The 19,859-nt window shown below is 37.7% G+C and overlaps 1 protein-coding gene across 1 annotated transcript; it reads left to right on the top strand.

The window, feature by feature from the left end:
- Positions 1-14,543: 14,543 nt before the first annotated feature.
- Positions 14,544-19,457, top strand: glipr2 (GLI pathogenesis related 2). The gene is made up of 5 exons (XM_004077858.4): positions 14,544-14,896; positions 15,353-15,461; positions 16,559-16,662; positions 18,397-18,474; positions 18,883-19,457. Exons 1-5 carry the CDS (start codon positions 14,884-14,886, stop codon positions 19,047-19,049), a joined length of 471 nt encoding a protein of 156 aa, XP_004077906.1. The 5' UTR covers positions 14,544-14,883; the 3' UTR covers positions 19,050-19,457.
- Positions 19,458-19,859: the final 402 nt, after the last annotated feature.

Genomic DNA, 19,859 nt, shown 5'->3' on the forward strand with positions numbered 1-19,859 from the left:
CTCCTTTGCTTAGCAGCAGTTCATTAGACCTTTGTAAGCGTTACCTGCACACAGGCCTTTGTTAAAATATGTTCGCAAAAGATGGTGGCGACTAAATGAAATAGAGGGAGAGTGTCAGAAAGACTGTGGTATGACTGCAGAGTGTAGTTGCTGTGTGACACGGAGATGATGAGGTTTAACATGTTGACAAGGTTTCATAAAATAATTGTGAAGGCAAAAAGGAGATAATTGATGTGTATGAAGTAGGGGTGTGTATTGGCAAGACTGAGAAACGATACGTATCGCAATGACTTTAAAAAACTCTGCCTGAATATTGATAAACATTTCATGTTAATAAAATGGTTTAAAAAAATCATTTTATTTCATGATCACAATGTCAAGCACTGCAACTATATCTCATATACATGTTGCTTTTATCCAACCAAAATCATGGTGCTTTTTGGTAAATTAAGAAATATTTGTGCCTAAAGGGGACAATTGTACTATTTCCACAACAACATACTTTTCAGTATAAGAAGTGGGTGAAAAAGAGAATCTGGTTTAAGTTTCATGAATCCTGGGGAGGAGTGTTTGGATTACAGTTTTCCCTCCATCATGATCACTCCCAAATCCTCCATTTAAACTGTAATACTTTAATTCTAATCACTCCACATAAGCTTTGAAGAGCTGCAGAGTAGGAGGGTCTTTATCCAAGAAAGAGGCAAGAATAAGAGGGAGAGAAAAATGGAAGCTGAGAAAGCTGAGAAAGAGAACAGCTTGTTCTGGCTTGTCTTTACTTTTACAGGAAAGGCCCGTTGGCAAAGATTCAGGAGTGGAGAACGCAGGCGTCCAGTTTTTCATGAACACATTGGAAGTTTATATGATAAGCTACATTTGACCAAAGCATTAAACACACAAAAGAATCTGCAGCTCTATAATTAGTTTGAGCAATAAAACTTGATTTAATTCTGCAAAGTCTCTCCACCACCTGAAATTTTAGCACACACAAAACACAAACCAGATTAATGACAGGAAGGCTTCGTGTTTACTCGACTAAATATGACTCCCCATTCATAATGTCACTCTTACTTATATACACATTTTGCACAAATCAAACCAACAATGTTTGCTCATGACTTGGTCATAAGCAAACATTGTAGACAGCTTAGTGAGCCTGTAGAGGGAAAATGTTCACACAGCTGTTTTTCTTCAGATACATTTTTTTGCGTGCTGCATGCAACAGGTTGTAGTCAACATCTAAACCACATGTGAGGGGTAAGTAGGGGTAAAGTGGGTGAGACACAGACATGTTGTAGAGATTTTTCATATTTTCACCCACCCCAAAACCTGCACACTGCACAACGGGCCGTTAGTGCTGTTCAAGTGATAAGTGTGCACTCCTTGAGCACTCCGTGCGTTCAGCCTGACTTAGAAATGAGGGAACTAGACAATCAGAGGGTAGTTTGTGTGAGTATCTTATGGGCACTTACCTATCACCTGCATACCCCGTGCCTGCAGCACTTGAGCACAGTCAGTATAGCCCGTGTACCATCACTCGTACGCCAAAAGTACACGTAACTTACATTGTCTTTACAAATACTTCACAATACACTTACCAAACACCCCACAATGGTATGTTCCATTGTTATGGCATCCCTTAAGGTGCCCGCATGAGCCACACACATGGCCTCCCCTTAAGATGCCTGTCTTTCTCTCTACAGGCCCAGACAATCCTAAAACCCTCAGCACCCATACAGGTTAAACCCCCATGCAGTTGCGTGTGACTAAGGCATTGTGTTGGCTGTCTTCTAGTTTCATAGAAATTTGTCAGAGCTGCAACAACAACACAAAACAAGTTCCCACATGCATCCCATCAGTCTTTCCCATTGTTTTTTTTAAACCACTTCATTCCAAAACAGCTTTTATTCAGACTTCAGATTCATAGCCAAATGGTTTGTGCAAAGCCAAAATCATCTGTTTTTCATACTGATTTTAAAGGAACTTTCAAAATTCAAATATTTCATTTAGCAGTGGCTGCTCCATTACATCGCCAAAATAGCAACGCCAAAATATAAGGGTTTCTTGACAACATCTTTTAGTCCACATCATTGGACTAAACCTGATTTTTTTTTAAAGTGGCAAGAGATGGAATATTAAATGCTGGCTTAACCACTGATACGTTCTTGCCTCAGGCAGATTGTCTGAAGTTTTTTTCCTTTTGTTTATTTCCTTCATGCAAACACCTTTTGGATGACCAAAACATGTCCCAGCGGCGGCAAAGCCAAGAAAAATACACTAAACTCCTAGCACTTCTAACACAAGGTCTTGTGTGCCTCCAGCAGATACATTACATGATTACCCTTAGGTATCAGCAGCTCAGAAGACAGACAAATATTTTTGTGGGATTTAATAACACTTTACTGACCGGTGGCCCGATGGGATTTTAGTTCAAGTCAGAGCTGAACATGAAAACGAATCAGGAAAGATGTTACTTCAACCCAGGAGAGTTCCGACTTTCTTTTTTTCTCATTTCTCAGTCTGTTATCTCCCTTACATTGACTGCCTTCATCCTACTTCGAGAACTGAGGAGACACACAACACACAAGGAGAAACACTCATAGGAGGCAAAAAGGTTCACACAAAAACAAAAAAGAAAGCAACAAAGTATTAAAAAAGAAACGCATATTTTCCACGCATACGGGTATCCATATTGGAATATACAGACACAGAAAGTCCTATTTCAGGAAGCTGTCAGCAGGGGGACAGAGGCGAAAGGAAACACAGGATGAATTTTTTTCTGCCTCATTCTATCACACTGCCGTGACACCCCTATTTACCTCCTCCATTTGTCTCCACGCTGACTGTCTAGCATCTCAGCATGACTCTGACTGGGAGTGGTGTGGCCGTGTCTGCATGTGTGCTGGCCTAAAGTGTACAAGCGCATTCGCTGTGATGGAGGACAGTTAGGTGGACACTGTTTATTGTGCTCTGTGGTGTGACAACATGGGGTGTAGCCCATCATTGCTTGACAGGAACTGTGTGTTTTTGTCTAGATGGTTCCAACACATACGGATTGGAAACTCTTGGAAGTTTCTTTATCCGAGGTAAAGTTGTGCCAATGCAGAGGTTTCCTAAATGATCCCTTTTTGAAAAACGTTTTTTTTCTTTTCTTTCCCATTTTCTCTGGCACATGAGTTCTCATTATTATTCTATGGCTTTGTCTCACACTTCATATTTCCTCCTGCAAATATGAGAAAGCCAGTTTCATTTAGGGAAAGTGTTTTGCCTGGCTCCCCATTGTCAGTTTTGCTCTAAGAAACACATAGAACAATAGCCTTTTTTTATGTTGATAAATTATCTACACATACACACTTTACTCAACTGCCTCTTCATTCCCCAAGGCTACGGCAGAAGATTTTTCCTCATATTATCAAATGTGTGGTGAAGGACTCAAGCGGGTGACTTCAGGCTAAACTCAAAAATAAATTTTAATAAACAAACTAAGACTCTGCACAAGCAAAAAAAAAAAAAAATACACACCAAAAACCTGTAAAATAAAAATATGTTCTGAAGCAATGATAAAAGACAGCAAATATGCAGAAGAAGGGATAAACTGGTTAATACACAACACAAAGCAAGGAACCCTGGAAAAAAACGAAGAGTGGATGATTGACAGACACAAAGATTACTAACAGAGAAGTGGTGCAGAAGAGGAACAACATGAAAAACTCAAGAGTAGAGCACAAAAATACTCTATGCAAATAACAGAACAAGCAAAAATCTCTGTGGTTCTGCTCAGAGAGGCTGTATGCACACCTGATACAGAAATGGGTTTTAATGCCAGCAACTCAGCTTTAGGAAATCCTGAAAATATCCTGTTTAAATCAGAGAAAGACAAGCAGGTTAGATGTATTTATTTTTACTCTTTGTGGAACTCCTTCTGTACTTCACATTATACACTTTAATTAAAATCATAATGTTTTCACAAGAATCTCCAAGTTATTATTCTATGATGTCATAAAATCCTGCACCAACATCAATTAGGATCTCTCTCCTCACCTGAAGTTGTCGTGGTGTGCCTCTTCACCCCCCACCATGTGTTGTGAATGACAAAAATACAAATCACACACAAAACAATAACAGTGTTGAAAACTACAAAGTGAGACAACAAACTCCCACAAAATGAAAAACGACATAATCATTTGAGTCATCTTTAACCGTATTATCAATCAAAATAATTTTGGTGTTATGGTTGAGCAACACGTGAAGTGGATTCAGGTGTCTCTTTTACAATATGCAACATTTTTTCCCTAGCATGATTTGCCAATAACTATTACTGTGAAAAGTCCTTTATCATTTATTTTGTGAAAAGTAGTTTTTCTTTAATATTTTCTTCATCACTTTCTGAGAGTCACTGAATGGTCTGCTGATAAATGTGTTACTAATTCTACACTTAGCAAGTCAACCAGGAATGTTTTGCATCCATACTCCTGTGCACAAAATTGTGAGACACACAGACTCACTGACTTTGCAAAAGCACCCTGACCCTTTTCTTCTAACACTCTTAAGGTAATCACATGCTTCATTTTTTACTTATTTATTCGACCATAAAGCACCCTGAGACTCAGGAGGTTAATTGGTGTCACATATTAAGTTCTCCTCCACAGATTATGTCTTTAACTCGAACAAATGAAGTCAAGCTGAAATGCTGTTGCGCCAATCATCACTTGTAGCCCTCTGTCAGTGATAACAATCAGTGTGTTTGCTGGAAAGCAGCACAGAAGATGACATCCTCCCAGAAATGATTACAATTCTCATGCAAATCGTAAGCTGCAAGCTAATGCAACACTTTTCATTAAATTTCTCAACCTTAATTTGCCACGGTGCTGTGAGGAGGTACGGTTTTTCCAGCAGTGAACAGCAGCCTAGTAAATCATAGATACACCTTTATTTAAACTGATTAATATCGTCCCTATTAGCACAAAAATCTTCCCAAACCTGCAAGAATGCATCATTTAAAGTCAGGTTTGCTCAGATGTAACTATTTTTGTCGTTCAGCATTCATTAGCATGAGATTTTCCTGCAAGGTCGTGTGCATGGATTTTCAAAAAGTGCTTACGTGCTGTATTGTGGCTCAAGATGCAATTCCTGCTGGGTTTGCAACAGTTCAATCCGGTTGTGTTCAATTCTCAACTTAATACTCCAATACTGCTCTTCATGAAAGCTTAAACACTACTGGGTGACAAATTGTTGCCCATGTAAAAAAGCTTGCATACAGCTGTATTTGTATGCAGATTGTGTTCTTGTATATGCATGCATATGCAGGTGGATGGAAGAGAGTGGTGCAGAAGACTGGGAAAAAATACTTTTTCCTGGGTAGTTGATCGCTGAGTATTATTAGTTTGTGGTTGACAGTCTGCTGATGGGCTAACATCTTTTTTCCAGACAGCCGATACTGGTACTTTTTTTTTTCACAGCAATGAAATCCTCCCCAGCATGATAAACAATGCACTCAGAGACAGATAAAACTCACCTAACACACACACAAGCACACACACCCACGCAAAGCATCTCCTTCAGTGCAATCCTACTCACAACTACCAACTTTTTCTTATTTTGGCCCAAGGCAGCACCACTAAATTCTCAAGAGAGAAGTATATAAAAAACATGTAACGATTCCAACACATCTGCAAAAATTTAGGCAAATAGGTGCCATCTAGGAATACAAAATTAGTATGCAGCCCAATCCAAGTGCAAAAAATGGCTCAGATGCTGAGAAAGAAAAAAAAAACTCCATCTGGCCCAGAACACCAAGGCTTAAGGGCGCAGTTATTTTAGGAAGCAATAATTAGGGTCTAAAGTGTCAAGATGTCCCTACCTCTGCAAATAACATTTTGCTTGACATCTATTAAATGGTATTAAATCAGCTTAAAGGGCATATTAGTTTTAGTACCTGAACATTACTATTTGAATATGAATCTAACTAATAAAGCAAAGAGAGGCTGGAAGGAGGAGGACAAAGGAGTAAATGAAATTTACTGTGCGTGTGTGTACACTAACACCAAAGAGGAAACCTGGAAACTAGGCAAAAACAGAAAAAACAGGAAAGACACTATTTTTATCTTGATTTTCCTTGTGTTTCTTGGATATTACCCATTATTATGGGTGATGAATTCAGCAACATTAGTGACGTTAGACATTTTCTTTAAAACTACTGCTCTTAGTCTTCATCTTGTTTTTTTACCTGATAAAAATACTTTTAAAAATGTTTTTCCTCTCCTTTTAATATTTTTTTAAGGTCAAAACTCTGGGAAAGATGAAACGAGAGAAAAAACTAGGAGAGATAAGGTAACAAACGAAAAAAGAACAAATGGTTTTTGGAGAAAAATGTATTTATTTGAAGAAATACAAGCAAAAAGTCTAAATATTATGTTGCTTGTTTCAACAATTTCTGGTACTGGATTTCAAATAGACCTGTAACAGAAAACAGACTTTCTTTCCTTCTTTGCATCAATTTTATTTCGGTCAAAGCTTTAGAAAAAAATAATAATTAAAAAAATTATGAGAAATGAAGTAAGATTTTTCTAAATGATGTCCGATTTTTTTAATAAGTAATAAAAGGATAAACAAGAAAAAAGTTAACATTTATATCTCCTTCTTCAGACATTCTTTGCTTGCCAGAATCCTTTTTGATCACTCTTTTCATGCATATAGTTAAACTTTTTGTTGGCAAACTTTGCATTTAATTAATTCAATGCGTCATGTTCTGTAGGTAGAAGTACACATGTCTATTTATGATCATTAGTAATCATAATGAAATCATTGACATGCCTATGTGGATTTATAAATATAAATGTCTTACTTTTTTTTTTCCAGTCAAGTCACGGCTAATCATCCAAAGTTTGATATATCTATGTATGGATGTTTACATCTCTTGTTTGTCTTCTTGTATTGTTGTCTTTGATTGGTTGAAATAAACCTACATATCCAATAGCTTTGATCTGAATGTGTTGTTTTAACCAAGTCTCCCTTTTCAAAAACATTTGTGCAGTTTGAAATTTCAAGTTTGCCTTTTGGAAAGTCAGAAAAACTATACAAATCAACACAGCAAGTGAAGCTGAACCTAAAAAAACAATTTGAAAGAAATGGAAGACAGATCAATTGAAAAATAGAAAAACTGGAGTGGTCTTTGTAGTGTGGTTTTATGACTAAGACTTCTGCTTTCCCACAGCCTAATTTCCTCCGTATCATTTGCCTCTGATACACCTAAAGCAGAAAAATATCTCAAAGGTCTGCATCTGTAGAACACAAACATGTTCCTACAGAGCTGCAGCATTCAGAGGTAAAAAATAATTTCTATCTGGGCAGAACTCTGGTCTTGACAGCCCTGTGGGGGAGCAGTGAAAGAGTTAATTATCATTTAATGTCTCTCTCTCCAGTCTATGAGTGCTTTATAAAAGGAGTCATAGCATTTCTGATGAAATCCTGTGGAAGCCTGAATGCTGTGGGACACACAACCAAAAAAATCCCACATAATTTCCACTTTTTAACTGCTCTTGAACTTTCACTCTTCAAATGCTTCCCATGAACATGGACCAGTGCGGGGCTGCGGATGTGGCTTGTGTGTGTGTTTATGCATGCCTGTATGAGGATGTGAGGATAATTTAATTATGGGCCAGATAGAGCGGGTTACTGAGGTTAATATCTTGCATGCACTCTTCTCCTCTCTGGACAATGTAATTGGTTTAAGCACATTAGGAAGTTTATTGACTTTGATGGCCTTTTAGGACATTACATTTGTGCTGCTTAGTGTCAAACAGGAGCCGTGCAGCGCCACTTCCGTCTTACTCCATGGCCGCTCTCCCAGATTGTCCCTCCATCCGGGGCACATTGTCACCTCCTTCTTTCTCCTTCTCTGCATCTGTTTAATTCAGATTCTGTTGATATGATGAGATTTGTACAGCAGCTCGTCTGCAGAGGCAGCTTGATGAGGTTTGACTGGCAGGTGATTAACTCATCTTAACCCACAGAATCATTTGTCCTCGGTGGAACAGTTGCACTAATGACACTATAACAGGCTTCTTGATGTGTCAAATTCTGGAGCAAAGCTCTGGAGAGGGAGGGAGAGGAGATTCCAGCAAGTCCCTGGAAAAACTGCAGCCCCCTCACTTTCTATTTTTCTCAGCTGAGATCAATCCTCTCAACAGCCCATCTGTAGATGCCTTTATTTTTACTCAACCAGATCGCTTAATGAGGATGGAGGTGAATGGAAGGAGTTATTAAAAGGTTCTCACCTTCCTCTTGGGACTGTTAAAGAGGAATTATATGCAAACGAGTGCACTTGCAACCTCCGTTATTTCACAATTCTGCTGCCATAAATTCACTCCTATGACAGTCATGGCAGAAGAGGAAAAATATTTCCACCCCACAATGATTTTGGTGACTTTTTTCTCTTTTTAAAACAGATAGGTTGGACATTTTTCTTTAAGGAGCTTTGGATAAAGTTAAAAATGACTGATTGGAGTGAGGAAAGAGATGAGAAAAAAAGGGGGAGGAGAGGAGAAGCGAAGGAGAGCTGTCACAGCTGACAGGGAGAGGAGCCAAGTAATAGCTACAGGAGATACAGCCCATGTGCAGAGATAAATGGTGTAATATCTGCATGGATCAGTGTCGGTACCATCTCTCTGGAAAAAAAAAAGTCCTCTGTTGTAAATTACATATCATTCCCACAAAATACACAAACGCACTCGGCCACACAACAGTCACACTGAAACACACACCTCCTGCAATTAGTATGTATTAAGATGTGGATAGGGGAAGATTCAGAGTCTCCAGACCACTCTGTAAATGTCTTCCCCCAGCTGTCCGGCCTCATCATCACGCAGACGGAGGGAGGAGGCGACAAGGGAAATCAATTTATTAAGATGGCAATATTCTGCTAATGAGGAATCAAGTAGATTGACTTCTCACATGAATCCCATCATGTCCACTTATAATATGAAACCAAGAAGCCATTACTTTGGTGTGACTGATTCCTCTGAAAGTCCTGCTTTGGTGGGTTTGCTAACACTCCCACCTTGTGGTGAGTTTCTCCATTGCAATGAAAGGAACAAAGTAGTGGGAACAATCAAGCTTGTTTCATGTTATAAAAAATTAGGAAACTGTGAAGAAACTGGATTCTCTAGAAAGGACTGTATTGTATTAGTTCGTAACCCCGTCAGTTTCTTGCACACAGAAATAATGAATGATGACTCAGAGACAAAACTTATCTTTTGTCTAGGTTTTACTTCGTACAAACACGAACGGGACAGACAGATGAACATGGTGCATTCAAAGTCCAAACCAACGAGCTCAGGGATGGGGTTGGTATAAAAACCCTGCATTTGCATATTCAGAAGATCGTCCGATGGACCTCGTGTGAAAATCAGGCCCACAGGTTACTGCTGGAGAGAAGCTCCAAGGCTAAAGCGAAGATAACTCTGAGGCCTGCTCAGCAGAACACACATGCACAGAAAAAAGGGAGGATGAGAATAAACTGTGAAAACAATAGCTTGGCTGTGCTGTCTTCAAATGTAATATAATTTTGAGATGACAATACATTCTCAGTGAATTAAGTTTAAACCATTAGTGTAATAAAAGTTAAAGACAGTTTCTAACTATTCTTCACAGAAACGTTGCCAATGTAATATGAATTTGAAAAGCGTACAATTTGTTTGTATATCTAGTCAAACTCTACAAGATTATACGTGTACACTTGTTTTAATAGAGCTTAACCAGAGGGAAAAAAGGTTATGATCAATTCTGAAGAAAATGCTGCAGGTGAAAATCTGTAACAAAGAGCAAAGAAAGAGCCAATGAGTTTAAAATGCTTTGCAAAGCTGTTGCAGCAGTCCTAAAATAAACCCAGCAGTTTTATGACATTTTACAATGTAAAAGTCTAAAGTGTTAGTCTGTGGTAATGGAGCCTACACAGAGATTGATCATGTCTGCTTTATTGTGAGGGAAAGATAAACTAATTTCACCAAACAACACCACATTTTTAGCTGCTGTTTGTTTCAGGTAAAACAGGGACCACTGGAGGCTGTCAGGTCTTACACAGGAGTGGGATAATTTCTCATGGTTTTGGATCCTGAGGGAAATTAGGTTCTAGCCACAAAATGTCAAGAGCTTATCACAGAATAAAATTTCCTCTTTGGAAAGTGCAGCAAACTGAATTTTGACATAAGTGGAGTTTTTCCCTTGAGCATAACCAACATGTCATGTTTTGTGCTTTTTTCTGTATCTATTGAAACAGGGTGCAAAGCTCCTGTGTTTAGTTTTGTCAGTTGAATTAGTAATGTAACTCTGAAAGTTTAAGTTCCTTGTTTATGTATAATGAATTATTTTGTTTCCTTTCTGTCACACTGTGGTGTTTTTACATTGCTTGCATTTAAGATTTACCTTGTGTTCTCTGTAGCAATCATATTTAGTATAAAAGAAAATCCCTTTATCTTCCACCCTTTGCATCCCTGGCCTTTCTAACTGACCTCAGAAGCTCATTCCAAAACATTGGGTTTCTTTTCTTTATGAACTTTAAAAACGTTAAAGTAACATTTAAAAAATGTCAAGTGTCTTCTGGTTCACATATAACTCAATGAATGCTTTCTTATAAAATTGATTGATGATTGAGATGTTTGACATCTGGTGTTTCTTAGTTGTGTGTCTTTCTTTTATTACTTGTGACAAGTTATACCATTGCAAACAATGCCATAGAAAGCTTTTAATTTGATGAGAACTGCAACATAATTTAAAGTAAATCATGCATTAACATTTACATTTCAACAAGCATCCATGTATCTTATTTATACGGTGGCCCAGAAGTTTTAAGAAAAGACAAAAAAGGTATTTTTTACTGTGGTTACACATTTATTGCTGTGCTTGTGCTTGTATAAAACAGATGTCTTTTGTATACATTCTTGTTCACTTCCAAAGGAGCACTTAATGTAAAAGTACAAGAAGTTTCTTTTACCAACAATTTTATTTTATTGTAACTGGATCTGAAAATTTAACTTTGAAATTCCATTCAACGTTCTTTATCATGCAACTCCTCATTTGATGTTGTTACCAGTGAAAATTATGGAAATACCATAAAAAAGTGTAGTAAATATTTAGACACAACTGTTTGCAGAAATGTGGTCCAATCATTGCTTCCTTTGTTTATAACTGTTGAGGATTTAATAAGTAAACTATGTTTTGACCTACTTTTTGTTGCCAGTTGTTTATAACCTTTGATTACTTTGTTTACATCTCAACGTCCACATTTTAGAAGACTTTCCAATCTTTCTTCTGAGCTCTTGATGTGGGAGCAGTTTTGAAATTGTCTTTTTTTATATACTTCTATAAAAATGGTGGTAAAAACATTCTAAAATGACATGGAACCAGAAAGATAATACTCCTCTCTAGTTTCTGTTTTAAGTTTAATGTTTTTCTTTTAGCATCTCATGCTAATCTTTAATAGATTCAACGTCATTACACTGAACAAAAGTTGAGGAACCTTTTTTTTTAACTTGTCCTGTCCAACAGCTGGGCAAACAGATGAGAGCTGAAGGCCTCTTGTGTTGGACATATTTTATTTGAACAACAGGGGTTATGAATCTTCTGACAAACCAGAGGTATGTCTAAATAAACCCCTTTTGTAATCGAGGCCAAACTTTATTCATTTTAATCATATTTGAAAATCTTTTGTGTCGGACCGGACGAAAAAGGAAAGGAGGGAGAAAGAAAGAGGAATGTTAGAGGGGGGGTAGAAGGGTGATTGTAGAAGGGGGGGGGGGGACCATGAAGCAGCATAAAGCAACAAGTTGCTGGATGATTATACTCATTACAGTGAGGTTCAGATGTAATACACGTCTATCAAGGGCGGGGCCTGTCCATACACACCCAAATGCCACAAACATACCCGTTGGCTCCAAAAACGTTCACATGTCAACATGTACACAATACAAATAATGTTCACACACGCATACCTATGCATTCAAACCAACTACTGTGAAACATTTCATTCACTCACGCAAAATATTAGTGCAAAGGTGAGCTAACACCTGTGATCAAGTGAGTGTTCTTTTTTAAAATGGATGATGGAATGTAAAAAGAAGGAGGGAGAGTGCCCAGCCATCCCCACACCAAGACCCCGCCACAGCAGAGGCGGCAGCCAGAACCCCCCAAAAGTGAAGGAAACCTAACCAACCGAAAACATCTTTTTTAAAATAATTGGATAACATAAGCAGTCAATTTGTTTCAGCTTACATTTACAAATGTGGGTTTGATTCAAAATTGATTAATTAATTTGGACAGGAAATTCTGAAGGATCCCCTTAACAAAAAGTAATACACTTAAAGTGTATTTTATTAAGTACACTTGAGGTATAGCAAGTATACTGTTGACTATAGTGTAGGACGTATACTATCTGAATACACTAAACTGGAACATTATAAACTGGAGCATCACTTATATACTGAGGATGCTTGTACACTTAAAGACCCACTCTAATGAAAATTGTGTTTTTGACATTTTTAACATGTAGCATTTTTCTTATGATGAATGAAAACTATATATAAAATAATGTAAGACTATGGATCAGGAGCAGTTAGAAGCGCCCAGTTTCAGAAAGGTCATTTTTGTGATGCAGCAAGTAAAATGGGTGGGCCAAAGACTCCCTGCTCTGTTCCAATGCAGATACATCCACTTGCAAACAAATAGATCCATTAACGTCTTCGTTTTCCTCGTCTGAGCCGGCATCTGGCTCAAAACTGTACAGCTTGATGGCTCCAATATTGCTTGCATTTTTTGTTGTTGCTAATGTTAGCTTGGGGTTGTGAGGGGCTCTAAGCTATTGGGAGAAAGTGTAAACAAAGGGATGGTGGGACCTTAGTGGAGGGTTACTAAGTGCAAACAGTCCAGCCCACAACTCAGAGGCCACTTTATAAAGAACTATTGCTGCCTTAAAAATCTACACTGTTCTTATTTATTTATTTATGTTTGTTGTTGGGCTTATTTTTTATTTGTTTTATTTTTTTTTGTCTTAAAACTGCATAATCGTGATTAAAAGACCACTAGGAATGCTTTAAAAATAGATAAAAAATGCAGTTGGACTGAGTCTGCGACTGTAAATAGACTAGTTTTTCCCAAGGGTTCTCTAAATAAAAATTAGTTCAGAACTGACAACTAAATAAAAAAAATAAACCCTGGTAGCCTAAGTATAGAAATAATGACACACCCAGAAATATTGTTTACCGTAATTGGGTTATCAGGCTCTTAAAAACACTTAAAACGACCAAATACACGAGACCCCCATGATGTTAAACCACTTGGTACAGTCCACTTCCTTAAAGTTGCTCCACCTTTATTCACCTCTTCTGGCCTAATCAGGTAGGTAGGTACCTTTAGACTTAACATAAACAGAGCAAAATAGTGCAACATGTCAATCCAATGCAATGTATTTGACTGTGTCACTATGGATAAAGTGTAGTGTTAAAATTGAATGTAATAATTTAGACTTGTAACTGATTTTAAATAAATGCACTGTCAAGAAAGAGGAACTTTTAAACAGATACTTGAACTGGCATGTTGGATAAGGGGAAACTGAATACATCCAAAACATTTTATGTTTAAAAAAAAAAAAAATCAAGAAAAGTTTTATTTTCTTGGAATAAAAGAAAAACTGAGCTGATTTTAAAATCTGAGCTGTTGGGGCCTTAATTTTTGCCCTAAACCTTTATTTGCTTTATTTATTGTTGTTTTACTCTAAATCATTGTGACTCCATGGCTAAGAGCTTTTCCTGATCTTGATTTATTTAAATATACCAAAGTGTGCTCACACTTGCTACTTAGCCAAAGATTCATCAATCACATCAACAAATAAAGCAGTTTGATCGAAACCTTTAGTTCTGAAATCCAGAAAGGCAGAAAAGTCCAATCTAATTTAGAGGTTGTAGGTCTAGCCATTGATTCTTTAAACAGGCACAATGAAAAAAAGTAGAAAACATTTTTACTTCTAAGCTATGAGATTTGAAGTGATATATGAGGCAATTTGCACTGAGATGTAGCTGGAAAACCGTTTCTGCCTTCGTTAAGTGTCATTTAATTCTTGCCAAATGATAAATGTAACACCCTGAAGTTCAATTTATTTGCAGGGGTTACTTCAATTAAATAAAACAATTGTAAAAAACTTTCTCTGCAGCATGAGGAATCGCCTGTCTTCACACTTCCTACACGTCAGCCGCAATAGTAGAATTGCTCAATCACTTCACCAATGATAGAAGCTAAGAAATGTCTATTTGAGTGTGAAGTTTAAGATTTATCTTAATGTTAAAGCAGATTTGATCTTACTGAGGCAGAAATATCCCAGCAGTGTTTGTAAAGACTACTTTGTTCACATGGCTGCATCATTATGAGGCCCGGGACTTACCATGTGGTCTCCACTACAGCTGCCTTCTCTATGGCAACCAAGTTAAATTCCCAGAGCCATGTATGGGCATGTGTCCCACAGAGATGATGTCAGCATTGAGTGAAGGGCTCCCCTTTCATATTCTGGAGCAGAAAGGCTGTGGGTGTGTGTCCCTTTGGGCAGAGAACAGTCAGAGCAGATTTTTTTTTATTTTTTCAGGGAGGTGAAACAGAACATAAGGAAGTAGCCGGTTGCTCAATGATTATTGCTAAACAATGAGCCAAAGGGAAACTTTGTGAGATTTCTGTTCAAAGATGAGTCCTGAAGGGTTTGGGTACTTATTCAAAGACTCTTTCAGAGTGTCTGTGTTAGCGGCAGAAGAGAAGAAGTGGAACTAAAAAACGGTAAGACTGAGAAGAAGCAAGACCAGGGAGGAGCTGTTTTCTAACCTAAACCTTATTGAGGACTGACTGAACAAAATGGGAAAATCTGGTAAGAAAAGTATTATTTTTATTACCAATTTTTGGAAAGTGACCACTTTTAAATCATGAAAATATCATTAGTTATTTTCTAGCACTTATGATCTATATTTAAACTAAGTAACATTTAGGTCTTGTTTTATTTTAAATGATTGCTATTTTTGTGGCACTTCTTGTGAACTGGCACTTCTCTTGACTCCTCATGAATGTGCCTATTGTAGTGAGTACTCCAGGGACTGTAGAACTTCTGAAAAGACCATTGAGTGATAGGCACCAAGCATCTGAGACTGCTTGGTCTGCCCCATCATGATCCGTCACCGAGTTGTGACTCACAGTCTGAGATCAGTTAGTCTGGAGGTTTCAGCTCTGCAGTCGTGTGACAGGCCTTCGTGTTGCATCATCACCATCATACCTTTTTCTGTCAGCTGGCCTCTGAGTCTTCCTGTCTCTCATGTTCTCTGTCTCTCAGCCTCAAAGCAATTTTCGGAGGAGCTGCTGCGATGCCATAATGAGTACAGGAAGAAGCACCAGGCTCCTGAACTGAAGCTGAGCAGCAAGCTGAGCACGGAAGCTGCCCGGTGGGTTTTTTTTCTTCTTTTTTTTGCACTCAGATCAAATTAGGAGCTTAATTAGCAAGGACCATGTGCAGTTCATCAGTCATTGTCAGATAGCTGAGGATGACAGGTCCAGGTCCAGCTGTCATGTGCTGTAACCACTAACTGTGACTAGGATTTGAGTGATGGAGGATTATTGATGACTGAATGCAGCTACATGGATATTTTACCTCACTCAGATCTGGTGTAACTTCATCTCTATCTGATTTATTTAAACCTTTCTGGCCAAAAAAAACACAGAGAAATTATAGAATGGGGAATTATTAGTATTATTCTCCAGTTTCATGCAAATCATATTTCCCAAGGCACTCCAAGAGTCACTTTCAGGAGAGCCCTGCAGAGAAACTATAGGACCAATCTGCTTCTTCATTTTCTAATGAGCTCTACAGGGAGAGGTACAAGGTTTCCTCTCTCTGTGTAATCAATACAATCATTAATTTGTCTTTCTGTCAGCTAAACATAATTGAGCCACTACTGCACAAACGCAAAACAGCAGGGAGGAACCAGGATAACTGCAGGCTTTGCCAAATGGCTATGCAGGAAACCAAAGGAAACAAAAACGTTGAGTGTTCTTTAAGGAATGAAAAAAAAGTAGCTTACAGCAGTATAATGTTTTAGGTTTAATTTTATGTATGTATATATTTGTACTTTATTGTGCAGTTTCTGGTAAAAATCCCTTCTATGCAAAATTCATCAAGGAAGTAGTTTTTCAACATTAAAGCAGCTGAAAATAAAGCACAATCTATGAAAAAAAAACATCTGCTTTGAAATGAGCAAACAGATTAAAGCAGACAGCCTCTTGTGTTGGACAGATTTTTACTAATAAGAAGACGTATTTAGCTTTCAACACACGAAGAGGAGTAAATTTGTATGAACCCCCTTTGCATTTAAAGCAAAACTTTGTTTTTGATATATTTGTGTACAATTTTTTTTGGGACTTGACGGAGAATAAAAGAGAGGGGGAGAATGTAAAATTTAAGAGATGGTTACATTTCTGTTGATTGCAGTTACACTGAAGAGCCACTGTGAAATCACAGACTTTTTTGGTCTTGTCTTTTCAGCTATGCAGAAAGTTTGGCCAGTATACGGATCCTAAAACACAGTGAGGCCTCGGCTAGAGGAAGCTGTGGAGAAAACCTTGCATGGGCCTCCTATGACCAAACGGGTAAGTAACCTTTTAATCACCTGTCTCAAGAAGTGACATCAAATAAATGTATCTATCATAAAAAGCTTTTATTTGACCTTTGAACAAAACTTGACACACTATTAATCTGAACTCCGGGATGCAGAAAACTCAAATGAAATTCTATTAAACACACTTCTGTAGCGATTGTATATGTCAGGAATAAAATGAAACACGTTTTTTTCTAGGTTTGCTTCAGTATATCTGAATTCTGACTGTTAATCTCAGAATTGTGACTGTTTTTCTCAGGATTCTCATTTTAATCTCACAATTCTGACTGTTTTTCATGAACTTTTGACTTTACTCTTCAGAAATAGGATTTTTTTCTTCTCAGAATTTCTACTTTTATGTCAGATTTTTTTACTGTTATTCTCAATTTTTTTTACAGTTTTTCCTCATAATACTGACACTTATCTGAGAATTCAAATGTTCTTTCAAAAATGTGAATTTATCTCACAATCTGGATTTGTATCCCCAGAATTTTGACTTTTTTTTTTTTTCCTTTAAAATTTTGACTTTTGTCTCTTAATTCCTACTTTCATCTCAGTATTCTGACTAGTTTTAGGGATTTTGACTTTAATCCCAGAATTTTGGCTTTATTATATTAGGGACTAATTCTTTTCTTCCATTAAATTAAAGTTGGAATTCTTGAAAGAAAAAGAAATTCTGTTCCTCAATGCCCTCCTTGTTTCAAAATTGCTCTGATCTTTTTCCTTGGACTCTTTAAGAGTTTATACTCACTTAGGTTTTTATTTTTTTTACTGTGTTTGTCACATGGTTTTTCTTTTCTTTTCTTTTCTTTTTTGCCTTGCAGGTACTTGTTTTTGCACAGCCCTTTCAATTCCTGTTGCAACAGGAATTAAATTAAATTAGTCTGAGATCCAGAGCTCAGCTTGAATCCTGTAGTACTTTCTATGTACAGAGGATGATTGTGTGATTGGATGACATACTTCAAGCAGAGCTTTAGTTGTCTGGTCCTGTCCTGACATGAAACCCTGTTGGAATTTAGTATGTGCAGAAGTTAATGGTTAACACATTTGCTTAAGGCGCCCAATTATTGTCCACATTCTTATCCATCAACATTACACCATTATAGTTGTTGGAGTAGTGTCTTTATCCCAACATGTGTTGCTCTGTCTATGAGCGTTGCATGATCTGATTTTGGGTTAAACTGTAGCATCCACTCCAAGAAAATTGGCTGATCTTACACTTCATTCATAAACCTTTTATACCTTGTTTGGAAGTAGTCTGAAGGTTTTTTTTTTTCTTCTTCCTCTCTTTCATTCGTAATGTTTTACTTTTTGTGTTTGTGTCTGAGGACTAAAAAAACTCAGCAGATTTTGATGAGTGAAGGTTACCGTCTCTTTGCTTACAGGAAAAAATCCTGTGTTTGCGACATAAAGACTTCAGATTTTAAATCAGAGTTGTACAACAAAATGCACAAAGGCCAGCAGCTGCAGCTGAACAGCTGGGATCATTTTCGCCTCCATTTCAGCTCCAATGACTCACTGCACAAATATCTCAGTACAGGCCAGTGTGATTCAAAAAGGCTGAGATTTAGTGGGTGACAGAAATGCAAACAGCACTTGTCCTAGAGAGGGATTTGTGACTCACATGTGCTGTCTCCATATACTACTGTCTTTTAAATGCATGACGTGAATGTTTGTACCTTTTTTTAAAGTATACGTGAATTCTTTTTTTTTTACTCTCATACAGGTAAAGACGTGACAGATCGCTGGTATGAAGAAGTGAAGCAGTACAACTTCAGCCGTCCAGGATTTACCACTGGCACTGGTGAGATTCCCACATCTTCCTATTTTTTCCCGGTTGGTTAGACGCTTGCATCTCTGTCTTCTTGTTGACAGTCGTTTTCACAGAATGTCACACAGGCCCAGGCATGAGGCAGGTTGTTGTTATGCTTGTGCTGAAGCCTGTGACCGCTTGTCTCGGTGGCCAGCCAAGGGGAAACTCGAGGGACTTCACAGTCCTGTTTGTCTCTCTTAAAACGCACACGCCATATCATGTCTGCTCTAATTCCCCCAGATGGTTTCCCATAGCTTCAGTGTGCATGACTCCAAATGACTGACTCACACTCGAAGGTTGCTAGGAGGTTATCACAGTCGTTTGGTGCAATTTGGTAGAAAATGAGAGGGATAGACTGTAAATAGTGATTTATTATTTCACTTTTCTTTTCATTTATAGGGCATTTCACAGCAATGGTGTGGAAGAACACCAAAAAGCTGGGTGTGGGCAAAGCCGTGGCATCAGATGGTTCTTCCTTTGTGGTGGCCAGATATTTCCCAGCAGGAAACATCACCAACCAGGGACACTTTGAGAATAATGTTCTCCCAGCTAAAGCCAGCTCCTGAAGAGAATATTGATCTCCTGAACTTGGCTTGGCCATACGGCAGTTACTCAGGGGTTGGGGGTGGGGGTGGTTGACTGCCTGCCCACCTCCCATGGGATACAGCTGGGAAATCTTATCTCAGCAGAAATCCAAGCGCCTCCCACATAGGTTTTATACTTTTTTCATAACATGCTCAAACCCTGTGCTTTTTTCAAGTTACTAGTAAAATCTTCATGTGAGTCAGATCTTTTTAATTCAGTCAATTGTTTTGTTGCTTTTCATCTAAGAAAAACTCTCGACAGTATTTTATTGTAACTTTTTATGTGCATTAAATGTACTTTTTGTGTAAAAGTGTGTCATAAGAAGATATAAAGCCGTTGCTGTGTTTTTACGCTAATAAAACATCCTTCAAACGTCTGGATTAATCTTTTAAACTGTTTCGATTTGCATCTTTGTACAAGAAGGTTGCCAGACTACCTTATATTAATCCCCTTTTTTAATCTATATTTTGTATAATTTAATTTTTGAGACAAAAAAGTTTATTTTTTTACTTTGAAGAATAATAAAGTTTTAAAAAGCACATGATATATTAGGCAAGAAAAATACTACGCAGTTTGTTTTAATGGCAAGTTTTTAGGATGCTAATTAAATGGTCATAGCATCTGTTATGGATGAAGAGCATAAATATGTTTCTACCGCAATAGTTAAATAATTTTTCTCTGTTAAGGCAAATATCACAACAGATTACAGGCTGAGTCCTGTGGTTACAGGGTCGTACTTGTATTTATTTGTTCATGGACTGGCATGTTAAAAAAAAACCTAACGTTTAAAC

The sequence above is a fragment of the Oryzias latipes genome, chromosome 16, assembly GCF_002234675.1.
Source record: "Oryzias latipes chromosome 16, ASM223467v1".
NCBI classification, from domain to species: Eukaryota; Metazoa; Chordata; class Actinopteri; order Beloniformes; family Adrianichthyidae; genus Oryzias; species Oryzias latipes.

Bases quoted from the DNA above. Each gene is read 5' to 3' on its own strand.
- glipr2 (XM_004077858.4), top strand. The intron at 16,663-18,396 runs GTAAGTAACCTT...ACTCTCATACAG, and splicing joins GGCCTCCTATGACCAAACGG to GTAAAGACGTGACAGATCGC. The intron at 18,475-18,882 runs GTGAGATTCCCA...TTTCATTTATAG, and splicing joins AGGATTTACCACTGGCACTG to GGCATTTCACAGCAATGGTG.